Consider the following 20,953-nt stretch of genomic DNA (forward strand, 5'->3'; position numbering starts at 1 on the left):
TTGAGCCATTTCATGTAGTTTATCCAATGTATTGGCATACAACTATTCATAATGCTCTCATAATCCTTTTTTCTTTTCTTCTTCTTCTTTTTTTTTTTTTTTTGGTAGAATTGGTCATGTCCCTATTTCATTTCTGATTTTAGTAATTTGTGTCTTGTTTTTAAGGAAACTCTACACCCAACGTGGGGCTTGAACTCATGACCCCAAGATCAAGAGTCCCATGCTCGGGGCGCCTGGGTGGCTCGGTCATTAAGCGTCTGCCTTTGGCTCAGGGCGTGATCCCAGGGTCCTGGGATCAAGCCCCACATTGGGCTCCATGCTCTGCTGGGAGCCTGCCTCTTCCTCTTCCACTCCCCATGCTTGTGTTCCCTCTCAAGCTGGCTGTGTCTCTCTGTCAAATAAATAAAATCTTAAAAAAAAAAAAAGTCCCAAGCTCTATTGCCTGAGCAAGCCAGGTGCCCCGATCAGTGTTTTTTAGTCCATCTAGCTAAAGTTTTGTCAATTTTATTGATCCTTTCAAAGAGCCAACTTTTGGTTTCATTCATTTTCTCTATTTTTCTATTGTCTATTTCATTTCTCTCTGCTCTAATCTTTTTTTTTCTAGCTTTGGTTTAGTTCATTCTTTTTCTAGTTGTTATATTAGGTTGTTGATTTGGGATCTTATTTAAGTGTTTATAGCTATAAATGCCCCCCTTAGAACATCTGCTGTGTCCTTTAAATTCTGGTATATTGTATTTTCATTTTTGTCTTTAAGTATTTTCTCATTTCTCTTGCGGTTTCTTCTTGAGTCTATTGATTGTTTAAAAGTGTGTTAATTTCCACAGTTCTGTGAATTTTTCAGTTTTTCTTCTGTTATTGATATCTAACCTCATACCACTGTGGTTGAAGAAGATACTTTGTGTGGATAAATACATTTAAAATACACAGACTTTATTTTGTTGCCCAATATATGGTCTGTCCTGGAAAATGTCCTGTGCGCACTTGTGAAGAATTTATATATGTCTGTTAGATCTGTCTGTTGTGTAGAATGTTCTGTGTCTGTTAGATTTAATTGGTTTATTGTGTTGTTTCTATTGCTTCTCTCTTTCCTTATTTATCCTCTGTCTAGTTCTATATATTATTGTAAGTGGGATATTGAAGCCTCCAATTATTATTTTGGTTTTTGTTGAGATATAGTTGACATGTAAGATTATATTAATTTCAAGTGTACAACATAATGATTTGATATTTGCACATATTACAAAATGATTATGATAGTCTAGTTAACATCCATACACATATAGTTACAAGTTTTTTTCATTTTGTTAATGTCGTGTATCACCTTGTTTGTTGCGACTGTTGAACCATCTTTGCATTCCTGGACTAAATCCACTTGATCCTGATGTATGATCCTTTTAATGTATTGTTGAATACAGTTTGCTAATATTTTGTTGAGCATTTTTGCATCTATGTTCGTCTGGGATAATGGCCTGTAATTTTCTTGTGGTCTTCATGTCTGGTTTTGATATGAGGGTACTCCTGGCCTCATAAGATGAGTTTGTAAGTGTTTACTCCTCTTCTGTTTTTTGGAAGAGTTAGACAAGGGTTGGTATTAATTCTCCTAAAAATTTTTGGTAGAATTCCCCAGGGAATCTCTCTAGTTTTGGACTTTTATTCATAGGTAGGGTTTGATTACCAACTAAATGTCCTTGGTGACAATTGGTTTATTTACATTTTCTATTTCTCTGTGATTTTGTCTTGGGAGTTGTATGTTCCTGGGAATTTTCTTCTAGGATTGCCAATTTGTTGGTGTATGATTTTTCATAATAGTTATTATCTTTTGTATTTCTGTAATGTCAGTTGTAACGTCTCCTTTCATTTCTGATTTTATTTGAATTCTCTCTTTTCTTGGTAATTCTAGTTAATGTTTTGTCTATTTTGTTTATCTTTTCAAAAAATCAAGCTTTCTATTTCATTGGTTTTGTTTTGTTTCGTTTAAAGTCTGTTTGTCACCATCCTGTCCTGTCTTCCCCACCATCCCTCCAGCCACCCAGCCCAGATCTTTGTTATATCATTCCTTCTACTAACTTTGGGCTTCACTTATCTACTTTGTCTAGTTCCTTGAAGTGTAAAATTAGGTTGTTTATTGAGATTCTTGTTTCTTGAGGTAAGCGTTTACTGCTATGAACTTCCTTCTTAGGACTGTTTTTGCTGCAGCCCATGAGTTTGTAATGTTATATTTCCATTTTTATTTCTCTCAAGGTTTGTTTTGTTTGTTTTTACCCATTGGTTGCTCAATAGCATGTTGTTTAGCCTCCGTGTACTTGTGAATTATCCAGTTTACTCCTTGTAATTGATTTCTAGATTCAGCCATTGTTTGAAAAAGTTGCTTGATATGATTTCAATTTTCTTAAATTAGTTAAGACATGTTTTGTGTCTAACATATGACCTGTCTTTGAGAATGTTCCATTTCTGCTTGAAAAGAATGTGTATTCTCTGGATGGAAGGTTCTGTGTATATCTAAGTTCATGTACTCTAAAGTGTTTTTTAGGTCACTGTTCCATTATTGGTTTTCTATCTGGATGATCTATTCATTGATGAATGTGGTGTGTTCAAGTTCCTGCTGTTACTGTATTGCTGTCTGTTTTTCCTGTTAGATCTGTTAATATTTGCTTCACGTATTTAGGTGTTCCTATATTGGATGCATAAATATTTGCATGTTATATCCTCTTGTTGGATTAACCCCTTTATCATTAGGTAATGATCATCTTTGTCTCTTATTACAATCTTTGTCTTTAAGTCTTTTTTTTTTTAAGAGAGAGAATATGCATGGGGGAAGGAGAGGGGCAGATGAAGAGGGGGAAAGAGAATCCTAAGCAGACCCCCATGCTCAGCATGAGTCCCAGTGTGGGGTTCAGTGTCATGACCCTGAGACCATGACCTGAGCCAAAATCAAGAGTCAGGTGCCCAACCCACTGAGCCACCCAGGCACCCTAGGAGAGTGAATATTAAGCCACGCTCAGTGTGGGGCCTGATGTGGGGCTCATTCCCATGACCCTGAGATCATGACCTGAGTCGAAATCAAGAATTGGTCACTTAACCTACTGAGTCACCTAGGTGCCCCTAACTTTTTTTTTTCTTGTAGAAGTGTATGTACCCTAGCTTTCTTTTGGTTTCCATTTGCATGGAATACCTTTTTCTGTCCCTTCACTTTCAGTCTATCTGTGTCCTTATATCTGATGTGAGTCTCTTATAGACAGCATATAGATGGGTCTTATATTTTTTAATCCATTCAGCCACTCTTTGTCTTTTGATTGGAGAATTTAGTCCATTTACATTTAAAGTAATTAATAGGTGTGTATATACTGTTATTTTTTTGTTTTCTGGTGGTTTTCTTCTTACTTTATTCCTTTCGTTCTCTCCTTTGTGATTTGGTAGTTTCCTGTAGTGATATGCTTAAATTCCTTGTTATCCTTTGTAATATAGGTGCTTCCTCTGTAGTTACCATGGTGGGTACTCAAAACATTTTGTATTTATGGCTATTTTAAGTTGATAGTTTCAAATGCATTGTAAACTCTACATTTTTACTCTTCTGCCTCACGTTTTTGATGTAACGGTTTAGATCTTTTATCTTGTGTATCTTGTGTCAAAGTATCATATAGTTATTTTTACTACTTTTACTTTATAAACGATTAACTCACCACCATTATACCATTAGATTATTCAGATTTTTGCCATATATTTACCTTTACAGTGGGATTTATAATTTCATGTTTTCCTGTTACAAATTAGCTTCCTTTTCTATCAGTTTAAAGAAGTCCTTTAGCATTCCTTGTGAGGCCAGTCGGTGGTGATAAATTCCTTTAACTTGTCTAATCCCTCTCCTTTAGTTCTAAAGGATAACTTTGTCAGATAGAGTGTTGTTGATTGGCATTTTTCCCTTTCATCATTTTAAACATATCATACCGCTTTCTTCTGACTTACAGTGTTTTTGCTGAAATCTGCTTATAGTTTTATGGGGTTCCCCATAAAACAAATAAAACAAGTTTTCGGTTTTTTGCTGTTTTAAAGATTCTGCCCTTGTCTTTAACTTCTGATACTTTGTAAAATGTCTTGGTGTGGGTCTTCGGGTTAATCTAATTTGGTATTTTTTAGGCTTACTACATCTGGATCTCTCTTTCTTTCCCCAGGGAAAAGAAAGGTCAGTTTTCAGTTACTTTCAAATAGAATTTTCACCTCTTTTTCTCCTTCTGGGACCCCTATAACTTGATTGTTTATTATTTTCACTTAAGCCTGTTAAGCTATCTTCTCTTTCTTTTATTCTTTTTCCTTATTGCTACTCTGTTTGGATAACTTCCATATCCCTGTCTTCAAGTTCACTGATACTTTCTTCTTCTGATTGATTCATTCTGATGTTGAACTTCTCTATTGAATGATTCAGTTATTATAGTCATCTGCTCTGTGACTTCTCTTTGGTATTTTCTTATATTTTTTGTTGAAATTCTCACCGTTTGACCAATTTCTATTTCATTTGGGTCTATTTCTGAGGTTTTATCTTATTCTTTCATTTTGAACATATTTTTCTATTTCATTTTCTATGACTGTGTTGGTTTCTGTGCACTAGATCAAACAGCCATATTTTGCAGTTTTGTAGGTGTGGCTTCATGTAGTAGATGAACTTTATTGTTCAGTCTGCTCTTGGTCTTGGTTGTCTCTCAAACCTTTGTGATTGTCCTAGTAGCCTACTCTCTTTCTTTCTTTCTTTCTTTAAGATTTTATTTATATTTGAGAGAGAGAGAGGGAGAGCACAGAGGGAGAGTGAGAAGGAGAAACAGACTCCCCACTGAGCAGAGAGCCCAATGCCTGTTGTAGGACTCAATCCCAGGACCTTGGGATTATCACCCATGCCAAAGGCAGACGCTTCACCGGCTGAGTGACCAAGGAGCCCTAGCCTGCTCTATTCTTAGTGACTCACAGGAATCGAGAGTATAAGACTTGTCAGTGTCCCAAAGTGGGGACAATCAGCTGCCAAGTTCAGGCTGATTTGAACCAGACCCTCAGGCAGCAGCTTTTTAAGTATGTGAATACCCCTCAATCAGAGGAAGGATTAGGAGTTGGGTGGGTGTTTGTGTCTGTGCCCTATGCACTGAGTGTTAATGGTGTGACAGCCAGATAAGAAGTGTTTCTTTGTTCACTACTTCCTATTGAACCCATGAACACAAGCCACACTGGCAACCAGATTTAGGTTATGAAGGAATGTGTTCTCTGGGCCAGAGGCGTAAAAGTTGGAGTACAGGTGTGCATACAAGCTTTTTGGAAACACAACATCTGGTCTGGCAGAGGGAGAGCATGATGATGGTACCTGTTGGGCCTTCAGTTTTTGGAGAAGATTGTAGTTGGGCCCTGGATGTGTGTTAAATTAGAAGCCTGCCCTTCAGGCTGAAGCTTTGTGATTAGGAGGTAGCCCTTTTTTTTTTTTTTTTTTTGCAGAAAGACTGCGCTTTATTTTTTTGGCTGCTTCTACTCTGGATCCTGTGATGGGTGAGTCTGTGCATATGAGCCCTTTAAGTACTGGTTCTCAGTTTGCTATAGCCTTGTGGGTTTCACAGATACAGATTCTGTTGGTTCTCAAAGCTAGATGTTTTGGAGGCTTGTCTCTCAGGTTCTGGTCTTAAAAGTGGGGTACCAGTTGTGGCGTTCAAACCTTTTGCTCCTCAGGGAGCAGCTCAGGGTTGTTAACACTCTTAATTGTGCATTGTCACATTGGGAGTGATGTTTATGCTGAGATTGTGTCTCAGCCTCCTATCCATTTGGATTTTGTTTTGTTTTGTTTTTGTTTTTTTCTTATTTGCCGAGTGTGTAAGAATCACTCAGCTAGTTTTTGGGTTTTTTTTTCAGAGGAAATTATTCTGTATGTAAGTGTAAATTCCATGTGTCTGTGGTGGGATGTGAGTTCTGAATCCTCTTACATTGCATCTTAAACTGCAACTCCAACTGTTCTTGTAGAACTATTCCTCCTTTTAATTCTGTCCATTTTTACTTTGTGTATTTTAATAGTCTGCTATGAGGTATGAAAATGTTTGTAATTCTTATGTCTTGTTGAATTGAATCTTCCATTAATATATGATGTTTTTTGTCTCTGGTAACCTTTTTTGATTTAGTCTATTTTGTTTGATCTGATAGTAGTATACCTATCCCTACTCTCTTCTAGTTACTTTTCGCATAGAATTTCTTTTCCCATCCTTTCACTTTCAGTCGTATCTTTGGTGGAATGCCTGGGTGGCTCAGTTGGTTGGCTGTCTGCCTTTGGCTCGGGTCTTGATCCCAGGGTCCGGGGATTGAGTCCCACATCAGGGTCCTTGCCTGGTGGGGAGACTGCTTGTCCCTCTGCCTGCCTCTCCCCCTGCTTGTGCGCTCTCTGACAAAATAATTAATTTTAAAAAATCTTAACAATTGTATCTTTGAATCTGAAGTGAATCTCTTTTAGACAGCATGTGCTTGGATTGTGTATTTGTATCCATTCTACCAATCTCTCTTTTGTTTGGCGAACATAATCTATTTACACTTAAGTAAGGACTAATAAGGAAAGACTTACCTCTGTCTTTTTTTTTTTTAATATGCCCTTAAACTTTTTTTTCTTTCATTTCCTGCATTTCTGTCTTCTTTTGGGTAGTTGATTTTTTGGAGTGAAATGTTTAAATTCCTTCCTCATTTCCTTTTGTAAATATTCTGTAGCTGTTTTCTTTGTGGTTACCCGAGAGATTACATTTAACATCCTAAAGTTACAACACGCTAATTTGAATTTATACCAGCCACATTTCAACAACAAAACAATTCTGCCTCTATATAGCTTTGTCCCCAGCCTTTATGGTTTTTATTGTTACAAAATTACATCTTCATTTTGTGCTCCCAAACAAAAAAATTACATAATTCTTTTAACTGGATTTCTTTCTTAAATTTTGTAGGAAACAAAGTTTGGAGTTCCAAATAAAGGTGAAAGTAATAGTAGCTTTAGATATATATATCTATTTTAAGTAGGCTCCATGCCCAGTGTGGAGCCTAACCCGGGGCTTGAAACCACAACCTTGGAATCAAGACCTGAGCTGATACCAAGAGTCAGACACTTAACTGACTGAGCTACCCAGGCGCCCCTAGATACAGTTTTTTAAAAATGGTAATCTCTTAAATCATATAGGAAACAAATAATGCAGTCGTAAACTTACTAGAATAATACTAGATTTTGCAATTGCTCCCATATTACTTATCGAGATATTTATTTCTTCATATGGTATCAAGTTACTGTCTAGTGTGCTTTTATCTTACAGAACTCTCTTGAATGTTTCTTTTATAGCAGGCCTAGTGGTAACAAAATCCCTTGGTTTTTATTTATTTGGAAATGTCTTAATTTCTTCCTCACTTTTCAAGGACACTTTTGCCAGATATAGGTGTAACTCAGAAATATTGTGGGTTCAGTTCCAGACCCTTGCAATAAAGCAAATATTGCAGTAAAACTAATTAAGTTTTTTGGTTTTCCAGTACATACAAAACTTACGTTTATACTCTACTGAAGTCTGTGAAGTGTGCTATGTCTTTATGTCTAAAGAAAAAAATGTTCATACCTTAATTAAGAAATAGTTCTTTGCTAAAAATGGTCACCATCATCTCGGCTTTTAGTGAATCATATTCACTAATCATAGGTCACCATAACAAATGTAATAATATTAAAAAAGTTTGATACTGTGAGAATTACCAAAATGTGATACAGCGACTCAAGTGAGCAAATACTGTTGGAAAAATGGCACCAATAGACTTGTTCAACACAGGGTTGCCACAAACCATCAGGAAAAATGCAATATTTGGGAAGCACAATAAGATAAGGTATACATAGCATTGTTCAGTTTTTTTGTGTGTGGGTTTTTTTTGTTTTTTGTTTTTTGTTTTGTTTTAGCACTTTGTATTAGGCCCAGTGTCTTCTGACATCCAAAATTTCTGATAGGAAATCTCATAGCTTATTGAGGAACCCTTATATGTAATGGTTTGCTTTTTTCTTGATGCTTTCAAGGTTGGTCTTTATGGTTGGCTTTTGAAAATTTGATTAAATGTTGGTGTGAGTCCCTTTGAGTTCATTCTGGAGTTTGTTGAATGTCTTGTATTTTCATATTAATGCCATTCATAAAATTTTTCAGTCATTATTTCTTCAGATGTTCTGTCTACCTTTTTCTGTCTTGTGCAACTCCCATGATGCATATCTTAGTCCTTTTGATGGTGTCCCACAGATCCTTTATGCTTTGTTCCTCTCTTCAGTCTTTTTTCTTTCTAGACCTCAGCCTCAGTAATGTCTGTTGTCTTATCTTCAGAATCACTGATTCTCTGCCTGCTCACATCTGCCTTTGAATCCCTCTAGTGAATTTTTCATTTCAATTATTGTGCCTTTCGGTTCCAGAATTCCTTTTTGGTTTCTTTTAGGATTTTTTATCTCTTTATTGAAGTTTCCGTTTGGTTCACACATCGTTTTCTTAATTTCCTTCATATCTTCTATTTCTTTGAGCATCTTTAGAACTGTTGTCTTAGTCTTTGTCTAATATATCTGCCATTAAGTCTTTCTCAGGGACAAATCTTAATTAAAATTTTTCTTTTGAATGGGTCATACTTTTCTGTTTCTTTGGATGCTTTGTGATTTTGTTGTTGTTGTTGTTAAACACTGGACATTTTAATCTATTAATGTGGTAACTTTGGGCAATCAGATTCTCACCCCATCCCCAGTGCTTGCTCTTTTTTGTTTGGTTGGTTGGTTGGGTTTTTTGTTTGTTTGTTTTGTTTTAAGTTTTGTTATTTTGTAGGCTGTGTGCTGGAGATAAGCCTGAGGTGCAAACTTATGGTCTTATGTCTTTTCTGAGTCTTTCCCTGGGCAGGTGTAGTCACTTTCCAGTTTTTCCTATATGTTCAGTTGATCTTAGTGTCTTTATCTTTAATGAGTGGCTCCTTAAATGGGAAAAGCCAAAAGTGATGGAGGGAGAAAAGAGCAACGGCACTTTAAATCTCCTGGAACTCACCTCGCCAGAGGGAAGGGGCTTGCAACAATGGGAGGAGGGGCAGCATCTATGGCCTTCTGCCTCTTTGTACCTTTCTGGTCAGAAGAGCAGTCAGCACAGATACCCACTATTTTAGGGACAGAGTCCTTTTTCCAACTCTTGGCTTTCTAAAGTATGTGCAGCCTGCTTCAGGAACATGTACACAGCTGTCTGCCTGTTGTTGGAGTGGGGGATATGTAGTTACTACTGTGCTAAGAGCTGAAATTGCCCCAAAATGACCACAATTAACTCCAAGCCTTCCCCTCGAAGTTGTAAGTCTTCGCAGATTCCACACGTTTACAAAAGTTTTATCAGACAGATTTGCCAGTGCAATTGTTGTTTTGGTGGGGAAGCAGATTCCTGGTGCTTCCCACTCCACCAGCTTTCCAGAATCCTAGATCATTGACTTTTAAAATCAGGTCTTTTGTAGATTTGTTTTAAAGGAAAAAACTTTCTTGTGAAACTCTTAATTTTGTTGAAGAAAAATTATGCTAAGTTGAATTAACAAGCAATGAACAAAACTACAAAGTCAATAAAACATAACTCCAAATCATTGAAACTCATGTCATTAATTGAAGTGGACTAATGACATTTTGCTCAAAGTAAATCACTATGAGAATATGCAGTTTGTTTCTCTGTTGTATGGTAAAATATACATAACAAAATTTATTGTTTTAGTCTTTAGGTATGCAGTTCTGTTGCATTAAGTACTGTCGTATTGTCATGCATCCATCACTGCTGTCCATCTCTAGAACTTTTTCATCATCCCAAAGTGAAACTCTGTACCCATTAAACAATAACTCTCCATTCTCTCCTTTCTCAGCCTTTTTTGGATTCGGCGTATCTATCTTTCAATGTGATGATTTAGTTCTATCAGTTTGCTCTGTTGGAAACACCTGGAAGTTTACATTTGTAATTTTCTATGATACTTGGTATTTGCTTTGCAGGAATTTATCATTTATATATGAAGATTGCTTCTTGCTTTCACTAGCATTCTCAGCTTGAAGTAAATTTTTTTTAAAAGATTTTATTTATTTAGAGAGAGAGAGTGCATGTACAAGCTGGGGAAGGGGCAGAGGGAGATAGAGAATCCCAAGCAGACTCCTTGCTCAGCACAGAGCCCAATGTGGGGCTCGATCTCACAACCCTGAGATCACGACTTGAGCTGAAATCAAGAGTTGGATGCTTAACTGAACCATCCAGGCGCCTCTTAAAGTAATTTTTAAAAACCACTTAATGAGAGCAGATACAAAAGAACATGTGGTAGTCTCTCAGATGATATAGAATATTCTTAAATATTTTCAATTAACATTAAAACAAAATTTAAAAAAATTTTTTTACACTTTGTGCAAATATTAGATCTCCAGTGTAAAGAAAACAGAGCTAGGTTATTTCCTGTAGACCTTGTGTAAGGTCATAAGAGCACAGGCGAATGTAGTAGACTTAGGAATAGAAAAGGAGGAATAGCTACATCACAGAGCAGAAAGTGTGGCAGTAAATCCAGATGTGAGGGGGTTAATGGAGCCAAGGTAGCTCCAAAGATAAGGAGCCTGAGAATATCAAGGGACAGATTCTATCACTAACAGAAGTAGGAAAATACGGTAGAAAAGCTATTTTGATTAAAAACCATTTGTTGGATTAGCAAGCTAAACCTGTGCAGCAAGCAGATATATATGACTAGAGGTATGATTCAGGAAATATTGTCGTAGAGGAGTTGAGACTGATGACTGAGTTTTCCTCTAGAATGAGAGAATGCGTAGTTAGGTCAACAGGAGCAAGAATGTTACGGTTTCTTCTGTAGATGATGTCAAGAAGCGGGAACAGTGGAGGACCCAAGATATAAGATGAGAGTCATGATAATCATGTCCCGAATCCAAGGAAGGCATGTATGAAGACGGCAGAAGTCAGCAGTGTAGAATGGAGCAGACATGAGGGGAATAAATGATGACAAAAAGTAAAGTAACATGCAGTGTGATCATTCACTGAGACTTCACTCTTTTTCAAGGAAAATCGAGTTTTTGTTCTCAATGAAGAGTGTCTGATTACAGTGTTGTTTAAGGAGTTATGCTATTTCTTATTCCTTTGGAATTTTTATCCCCAGTATTACATTTCCTGTGACTCTTTCTTACTACTAAATGCTTGTTTAATTGTTTTAGAAGTTAGAGTTAAGGGTTGCCTAGGTAGCTTAGTTGGTTAAGCATCTGACTTTTCACTTTTCCTCCGGTCTTGATCTCAGGGTTGTGAGTTCAAGCCCCATGTTGAGTTCCACGCTGGGCATGAAGACTGCTTAAAATTATAATTTGAGATGTACTGGGATAGCAGACATTTAGGTTGGAATGTTTTAAACATTCCAGCTTAAACAGACATTTTAATGTTGCGAAGTACTCTTGTTATAATTTATTTTACAGTTGTTTGTAATAGGTAGAAATATAGTAATATAACTTAGTTAGCTTTGTGTTAATTCGAGATTAAAAATTACCGTGTTAGTAGCCACACTGGTTTTGAGAAAAATCAGGCAGTTTTCGTGGGAAGAAGGTAAGAAAACAAAATGGAAATGGTTTAAGAAATTTGTAGTTATTAGATAAAACATTTATTAGTGGTTTCTTCATTGGAGTAATTATTTTGTTATATTTGCTTTTTAGAAAATCACTTCGAGAAATGTATCAATCAGATTCTGAAGGATGGGCCTCTTCAAAAGATCTGAGAAGCCATCTTGGACATTTAGAATCGGAACTTCTTTTTCTAAGCACACTTACTGGCATCAGTATAAGAAATTACTCCATGAAGACAGAGGACCTAACAAACACTGAGAAGACAGAAAAGAGTAAGCATTAATTTTAATTTAGAAGCGATGTTGTAGCATACCTTATGCATAAAAAATTGGTTGTCATGGCATTGAATTAAAATTCTACAAGGTAGGGGTGCCTGGGTGGCTCAGTCGGTTAAGTGTCCGACTCTTGATTTCACCTCAGGTCGTGATCTCAGGGTCCTGGGATAGAGCCCTGTGTTGCGCTCCCAGCTCAGTGGAGAGTCTATTTAGGATTCTCTGTCCCCCTCCCCCCATGGGTTATCTCTCTCTCTACAAATAAATCTTAAAAAAGAAAATAAAATTTTATAAGATAACTATATGACTATGTGGTTGTGGTAAACTTGTCAGGTATCTTTTGAATATCACAGTGTGCATAATACTCTTTTAAAGCTGTCAGGTAGATATTACGGAAGACAGAGACTTTGTCATTAAGTATCTTAATACCCAAGTAACAGAGATAAGTGATTAAAAGAACAACAGCACCATAAGTTTGTAAAGCTTGAGAGTTGTTCACCACGGACATGAAAGCTGCCTCACCTATACTGCTCTACTCCTACCAAACATGGCCTGCGACCAAGATGAATGTTTCAGGAGCTGGACCGTTTTCAAGTGGAGGGTTTCTGGTCTCAGTGACTAGGTTCTATTGCCAAGGGTCTGTGATGTGCTAACTTAGAAAGGGAAGCTAATTCAGCTGTGCATTGGAATTTGGGAACTTTGGACAAGAGTATCATCCCTTAAAGGAGGAATCACTTTTGGGACACCTGGGAGGCTCAGTCGGTTAAGCATCTGCTTTTGGCTTAGGTCATGATTCCGGGGTTCTGGGATTGAGCCCTGTGTCGGGCTCCCTGCTCAGCGGGGAGTCTGCTTCCTCCTCTGCCTCCTCCTCCCCCGACACCCCTCCCCCCCCCTTTGTACTCACTCTCAAATAAAATCTTAAAAAGCAGTCACTTTTGGAATTGCTTCCTGAGTTTTCCACTGACAATAACCCTCATGACAGGGAAGATAGTGAGTTGATCCTCAGAGGGTCTTGGGTAGCTCACTTCAGTGGAAGTCTGAAATACAAACAGAAATGGGTGACAGAATTTAGGCACTTCAGATACTTAAAAGGAAGAGATGGAATACAGAGAGGATGGGAGAACGGGCTTAGGCCAGGTATGTCTTGCTAGTCCAGGAATCTTAGTCTCCCCACTTTGAGTCTTCCTAAGTTGACCTCATCTGCAGAGGTACTTGGTGCTGCCTACTCAGAATGTGCTTTTTTATTTTTTTTTTTATTTTTTATTTATTTTTTTTTTTAAAGATTTTTTTTATTTATTTATTCGACAGAGAGAGAGACAGCCAGTGAGAGAGGGAACACAAGCAGGGGGAGTGGGAGAGGAAGAAGCAGGCTCCCAGCGGAGGAGACGGACGTGGGGCTCGATCCCACAATGCCGGGATCACGCCCTGAGCCGAAGGCAGACGCCCAACCGCTATGCCACCCAGGCGCCCCCCAGAATGTGCTTTTTTAAATTTTTAATTTTTTAAATTTTTTTTTAAAGATTTTATTTGTTTGTTTGAGAGAGAGAGACAGCATGAGCAGGGGGAGGGGCACAGGGAGAGGGAGAAGCAGACTCCGTGCTGAGCAGGGGGCCTGACATGCGGCTCAATCTCATGACTCTGGGGTCATGACCTGAGCCGTAGGCAGATGCTTAATTGACTAAGCCACCCAGGTGCCCCTCAGAATGCTTTTGAATGGGCTTAATACTGAGCTTACCCCATTGCTGGCCTAGGTTTTAATTTGCTTGGATCTGCCAGCTTAGTTCTTTTCTGTGTAATATCTAGCTCTTCCATCTGATTTCCAGCTTCCAAACTTAAGTTACTCTCCTTTTTCTTCTTTATCCTTGTAGAGTTGTGCCCTTCTAAAAATACCTTTGTTAGCAAAGTCAGAATAGTGGTTATCTCTTGGGGGCGGGTAGTACATAGCCTTGAGAAGGGCATGAGAGAACTTTATGGTGTATTTTTAAATTTCTATAATTTATCTTGGTTGTAGTTACATGGGAAACACATGTTAAAAAATATTGAGTTGTCAGGCACCTAGGTGGCTTAGTAGGTTAAGCGTCTGTCTTTGGCTCAGGTCATGATCCCAGAATCCTGGGATCGAGCCCCGCATCAGGCTCCCTGCTCAGCAGGGAGTCTGCTTCTCCCTCTCTTATGCTCACTTGCTCTCAAGTAAATAAATAAAATCTTTAAATTAAAAAAAAAATGTTGAGTTATATACTTAGGAGTAGGGCATTTTATGCATTGAAGTATAAAATTTTGAAAGATAACAGAAGTAAATAGGTGGATTCCATTTAGTGTTTTTAACTAGAATCAGATAATTTTGGGAAAAAAACCCATCTAACAGTTATGATTCAAACTTGTGTAGGGTTATAGTAGCACCTTTCTTTCTTTCTTTCTTTCTTGGAGAGAGAACTCAAGTGGGGAAAGGGGCAAAGGGAGAGGGAGAGAGAATCTTAAGCAGGCTGCATGCTCAGGGTAGAGCCCAACACGGGGCTCAATCTCACGACTCTGAGATCATGACCCAATCTGAAATCAAGAGTTGGACACTTAACCAACTGAGCCACCCAGGTGCCCCTATACTAGCATGTCTTACTATAATCTTTAGTATAACTGAGAAATAGAAAATACAAGTTACCTTTAATCCAACTTTGCAGAGATAAATCAATTTCGTGCACATTCTTCCAGATATTTGCCATATAAATACTAACATAAACTCTCACACATATACCCACATGTATTGTAAATGTTCACACAAATTTAAACAATAGGTATTTGAAGGAAACTTATTTGCAAATAAAATATTTGTTTTTTCTGATTTATAGGTATGAAGAAAGTTCTACAGAGACACAGATTATCAGGAAATTGCCACATGATTACATTTCAACTTGAGTTTCAGATTCTGGAAATCCAGGTAAATGGCGTGTGTTGTGGTAACAGGTTCTGCTGCTGTGATTAAACAGTTTCCATACCCCAGCCTTCAGCAGAGCTGAGCTGAGGAGGAATTCATGAACCAGGGCCCTCTTGTAGTACGCTTGCACAAAGTGATACCATTCTGACAGTGTAACCACCCTGGAAACTGCATGTGAAAGGGTTGTTGCGAGGGTCTAGGTGCTTTATTGGAAGGCCGATAGCAGGTTCCTCCTTGTCTGTCAAGAGCAAGCCCCCAGGTCATGGGAACAGTCCTGGATGCCCTCATTGGTCTGCTGATATGCCAGCCGTGTATTATTTGTTATCTGCCGGTGCTTAACAAATTTGATGGCTTAAAACATTATGATAATGAGCAGCATATGGCCAGGGTTGGGCAGAACAAGGTCAGAAACCTTCAGGTTATGGCTGGAAGAAGAGTGGGATACAGGCATAATTTCAAGAATTAACAGCCTAGGCACAAAGTTTGATAGCAGAAAACAGTTCAACCAGTTGATTTTGTGAACTGGTCCTATAAGGAGTATGTGTAGAGGAGACTCACAGGGAAGGGCGGGCAGACTATCTTGGCCTCAACCTATCAGATAGCAACAGCGGTTGTAGACCAGTTGTCATAACCCAAGTGTTTATGGACAAGATGTTTGCTTATATTCATAGTCATGTACCAGAATTCCTGATCCTTGCCCTCACCCATAAAAACAGACCTAAGTTTTCCCATTTTGTGTAGAAAAAGAATTGATGTCAGGTAATCAAGACCCTGCCTCCTTAAGGTGTCAGATGGCCATCCCAGCTAGTCAAGAGTGCCTGCTTCCAAGCATCTGGGCTAGAGGTTTTGCTTCTCGAGAACTCTTTGCAGCCTATATCCCTGGTTGCTGCCACTGGCCCTGGCCGACTGAGAAGGGGCTATGGAATGTCTAGGCTCCTCAATGATGACAGAGCTCCCAGCTTGCTCCCACCTTAGAGTATTCCTCCTTCAACACTGCTGAGGTGACTAAGAACATTCAGAGTGTATCATTGCCAAGGCTGGTTGAACAGGATATGACACAGGGCAATGGGTGATGAGTGGCCTTAGCGGGGAGTTAAACATTTTCAGGTTGTCACCATGCCTTGGGACTGTGCAGGGTCACCAAGTGAAATTATTGTTCTGTATGACCTCAAAGACCATCTGCCAAAAACTAAAAAAGAATGTAGTTACAAATGGATTGGTCTCATTTGGGGTAGTCTGTGCCAGGGCCCCATGCTTCTCTTTTGGATGGCCCAGGAACTCCTGGATGTTGTCCCATTGCTAAAGGTTGCATAGTCCTACCAACTTAATTTTTTTCTCTTTGGGGCTAATGTGATCTTAAATTCACAGTGATGATATACCACATACTTACCTGCGTCCTGGCCTCCTTTAACGGGCCAGGCCTACAGTCCGTGTCCGGTTGGTGGAGTCATAGGCCCAAGGTCCATCTCCATGTCTGAGAACGTCTGTACTGGCGGTGTATACATTGCCCAGGAAACTGCTCAGGGGCATCCTAGTAGCCTTGGGTCCTATAGGCTATTTCTGCTATTGGTGTTTATCTTTCACACTGCCATTCCAAGGGTTATATGGAGAGTAGCTAGAGTATTGGCAAAACTAGGCTTATCCTTGGGGCCCTTGTTCATAAGTTCAACTGAAAAGAGGTTAGTCCTCTGAAGTTGAGGTGAACCAACTACTCAGTGGAGCTGTACATTCCAGAATGGGTTGTCCCCAAAGATTGATTGGCCTGTTCATTAGTGGGATTATGGTCTAAGAGATAAAATAGACTGCCAGTTTTTTAACTTCGTTTTGTTTAGGTTGCATATTTTGGTCACCTTAAGCCTCTGAAGGAAAACACCAGTGGTAGTTTGACCCCATTATGAGTCAGATCAAGGATGACATCACAGTTTAGGGATATATTTTATACCATGATGTGCTTCTGAAGAATGGCTACTGCCTTACTGGAGGCATTCTCTGCATGAACTGGCACTGGGCAACTCCCGTAGTGGTTTGGCTTGCTGGTCCTATGTGGTTGTGTGAGGCAGTACAGACAAGACTGGAGCCACGTGGGCCTTGCTACAGTGGCCACGTTCCTTGCCTTCTACTGGACAGTGGTGGCACCAGTCCATACCTAATGTCGTTATTAATAGTATATTGAGCTTAATATTATGATCCTGTATCACCAAGCGTGATCGAAAATTTTGTGACCATTTAGTAATGGCTTAAAGGTATACTATTATCTCACATGCTGAATAAATTAGAATTAGTTGAGCTGCATATGACAGAAAACTTAAAGGTAGATCAAAGTACTAGAAGTACTAGAAGTTTCTCTATTGCTTAGAATTTTAAGGTAAGTTTTCAAGAGCTAGTATGGTGACCTTATGAGTATCAGGCTCTCCCATTATCCATGTGACTTCCAAATCATGATGCAATGGTCACTTGAGCACTTCAGGCATTGGGAAGGGGACTGGGCAATCAAGGGTTTAGCTTTTCTGTTGAAGGATACTTGCTGGAAGTTTTAACATACATCATTTCACCTACATTCTTTTGGCCAATAACATTCTGCAAGGGAGGCTGGAAATTCAGTCTTCATTATGCATGGCCATGAGACCAGTGGAAAACTGGTGCAAGAAAGAAGTACAAGTATTGGGAACTACTGTCCCGTATGCTTTGGGGAATGCACTGGGAAAAAAAATCTAAGGAGAGGAACAGTTGATATTCTTTGACAGACAAAGAAAACAACAACTGTTGAATCTCTAAAGACATGTAAGTTGTTACAGTTCACATTTCAAAACAATAAGAATCTTTGAACTGCTCAGTTTTACTTAATTTGCTTCATACTCTCCCTAGCTATGTTAACAACACTTGGCTATTTTCTTTGCCTTTCTAATTTTATCATTTTTCTTGAGGACTAGACTGATAAGTAAGATGTTGCAAATAAACAACTCTAGAATAAGGAAGATTTTAGGAATAAGCCATATGTGGGACTCGTGGGCTTTCTTGGAGAAGTAGGAAACAAGGGACTATCTATATTTCTTTGTTGCTTAGAATTCAAATGTAATGAGCGGATGAGAATTTTAAAAAAATTATTATTTAATGGTAAATCCTCACATATTCTAGACTTACTTATGTAAATATGCCTTTAGTAGAATTGCTAGGTGTCATAGGAGATGTATATGTAAATTCTGATAGTATCAGATTGCCTTCTAAAATGATTTTACCATTTTACATGTTGAGCAGATTTTTTTAGTTGAGACCAATAGAAAAAGGTGAAGACACCAAGATTCTGTGTCCTTAAACATTTTTTTAAAACAGAATTTCCACTAGAGGGAGATGTTTAACCACTGGAAAATTAAAAAGTAATCTAAATAATAAAACTATCTTGCTTAAAGAATATTGCTATAATAAAATCATAGTAATACAATGTGAGAACCATAAGTGGCCTTATAGACTATTAAGCTCAACCCCCTTATTTTACAGGGAAATACATCAAGGGAGTTTGAATAATTATCCATGTTGGCACAGCTGTTACTCTCAGAGGTAGCTGGAATATACAATTCTGTTCTCTAGATTTACTGTCTGGTGTTGTAAGAACATCAAAATTAACATGTCTCAGTATTCATACTCTATGCAGTATAATAAATCAGATTGGTGTCAATTTGTAGGGAAAGTGGCTAAGAATGTTTTCATAACTACTCTTCCTGAAACCCAGTGAAACAAAGTGATTCCAAAGTAAGGAAATTTTTAATTAATGTCGGTTTGGCATATCCTCAACCACTGGGAGCTATTAAAAATGGGGGTGCCTGTGTGGCTTAGTCGGTTGAGCATCCAACTCTTCATTTTGGCTCAGGTTATGATCTCAGGGTCATGGGATCCAGCACTGTGTCAGCTTCTGTGCTCAGCACAGAGTCTGCTTGTCCCTCTCCCTCTGCTCTTCCCCCCATATGCTCTCTTGTTCTCTCTCTCCCCTTCTCTCAAATAAATATAATCTTAAAAAAAAAAAATAAAACGGGGCACCTGGGTGGCCCAGTTGGTTAAGCATCTGCCTTCAGCTCGGGTCATGACCCCAGAGTACCAGGTTTGAGCCCTGCATTGGTCTCCCTGCACAGTGGAGGGAGTTTGCTTTTCCTTCTCCATCTGCTCCTCCCCTGCTCATGCTTGTTCTCTCTCACTCACTCTCTCTCTCAAATAAAATCTTTTAAAAACATAAATTAATTAATTAAATAAAAATAAAATAGGCTCCTTAAATAATCACAACGGTTTGAGAGAAAATCAAGAGCTAGGGCAGTGTTGAACGATAAATTTCATCTTCTGTGCAAGGCCAACCATACAAGACTGGGAGAGGAAGCTCTTTCATGCAGTGCATAGGAACCAATATAGAAAGTCAAAAAAAATGAAGAAACAGAGGAATTATATTCCAAGCTAAAGAAGAAGATAAAAGTTTAGAAAAAACCTTGATTAAATGGAGATAATAATTAACCTGAAAGGAGATCAAAATAATGGTCATAACGATGCTCACTGAACTTGGGAGAAGAATGGATAAACACAGCGAGAACAGTGTGAAAGAAACACAAGTGAAAAAGAAATAGGGGGGAAAAAGACCATTTGAAACAGAAGCGACAATTGAATGCAATAAAAAACTGCACCGAAAAATACAGTAGAGGGGCTCAATATCAGAAAATTAAATAGATGAAAGGATCAGTGAACTTGAATACAGGGCAGAGGAACAGACCCAATCAGAGAAGCGAAAAGAAATAAGAATGAAGAAAAGAAAGAAAACTTAATGGAGTTACAGGACAAGATCAAGTCAACTGACCAGTGGCATTCTAGGAATCTCAGAAAAAGGGACAGAAAGTTTATATGAAGAAATAATGGGTGGAAACTTCCCTAACCTTGGAGAGAAACAGACATCCAGATCCAGAAATCCCAGAGAATTCCAAAGAAGATGAACCCAAAAGAGACCAAGACGCATTATAATTAAAGTGTCAAAAGTTAAAATCAAGGAGTCCTAAAAGCAACAAGAGAAAAGCAATTTGTTAAATACAAGGGAAGCCCTCATTGGACTTGTAGCAGATTTTGCCGCAGAAATGTTTCAGGCCAGAAAGTAGCATAGTATATTCAAAGTGCTGAAAGAGAACAATTTCCAACCAAGAATACTCTCCCTGACAAAGTTATTCAGAATTGAAGGAGAGATAAAAGTTTTCCTGACAAGCAAAACCTAGAGTTGACCACCACTAAACTGACCTCAATAAGAAATGTTAAAGGGGGGCGCCTGGGTGGCACAGCGGTTAAGCGTCTGCCTTCGGCTCAGGGCGTGATCCCGGCGTTATNATGTTAAAATGTTAAAGGGACTTCGTTAAGCTGAAAAGAAAGGGCCCTTATTACTGCATGGAAACAAGAAAGTATAAATCTCCTGGTTAAGGTAAATATATAGCAAAAGTAGTGGATTAATCACTTATAAAGCTAGTATGAAAGTTAAAAAATAAAAGTAGTAAAAATACATAATTAGTTATGGGATACTCATGATAAAAAATGGAAAAGTACATGGAAGGGGAGTAAAAATGTAGAGCTTTATTATGTGTTCAAACTTAAGTTGCTATCAACTTAAAATAGACTGTTACAAATACAAATTACATGTGAGTAACCAAAACCCAGAAACCTATAGTAGATACACAAAAGATAATGGGGAAGGGATCTAAGTGTACCACTAAAGGAAGTCAGGCCACAAAGGGAGAGAGAGAAGAAAGGAATAGAAACTACAAAGCAGCCAGAAAATAACAAAATGATGATAAGCACATATCAATTAATAATTACTTCAAGTGTAAAGTGACTAAATTCTCTCATCAGAAGATGTAGAGTGGCTGAATGGATTAAAAAAAAAATCCAAGACCCATCTATACATGCCTATAAGAGACTCACTTCAGTTATAAGGGCAAACACACTGAAAATGAAGGGATGGAGGGAAAAAGATAATCTACGTAAATGGAAACCAAAAGAAAGCTGGGATAGCTATACTTAAACATCAGAAAAAATAGACTTTTTAAGACTCATAAGAGGCAAAGGGGGTGTTATATAACAACAAGGGGTTAATAAACATGAGAATATAAAATTTGTAAATATTCGTGCACCCAGGGA

The 20,953-nt window shown here is 38.3% G+C and overlaps 1 protein-coding gene across 5 annotated transcripts in view; it reads left to right on the plus strand.

Annotated features, from left to right (window-relative positions):
• The window catches only part of CENPP (centromere protein P), a 234,751-nt gene that overhangs the window by 5,988 nt on the left and 207,810 nt on the right, over positions 1-20,953 (plus strand). For 3 of the 5 annotated variants that reach the window (XM_034647391.1, XM_034647385.1, XM_034647386.1), the window contains exons 2-4: positions 5,470-5,520; positions 11,693-11,874; positions 14,718-14,806. In XM_034647391.1, the coding sequence (XP_034503282.1) occupies positions 5,470-5,520; positions 11,693-11,874; positions 14,718-14,806 (322 nt within the window). The remainder of the gene's footprint in view (positions 1-5,469; positions 5,521-11,692; positions 11,875-14,717; positions 14,807-20,953) is intronic. The other 2 variants (XM_034647387.1, XM_034647388.1) reach the window with 1 other exon arrangement.

The sequence above is a fragment of the Ailuropoda melanoleuca genome, chromosome 17 (genome assembly GCF_002007445.2).
Source record: "Ailuropoda melanoleuca isolate Jingjing chromosome 17, ASM200744v2, whole genome shotgun sequence".
Lineage (NCBI taxonomy): Eukaryota > Metazoa > Chordata > Mammalia > Carnivora > Ursidae > Ailuropoda > Ailuropoda melanoleuca.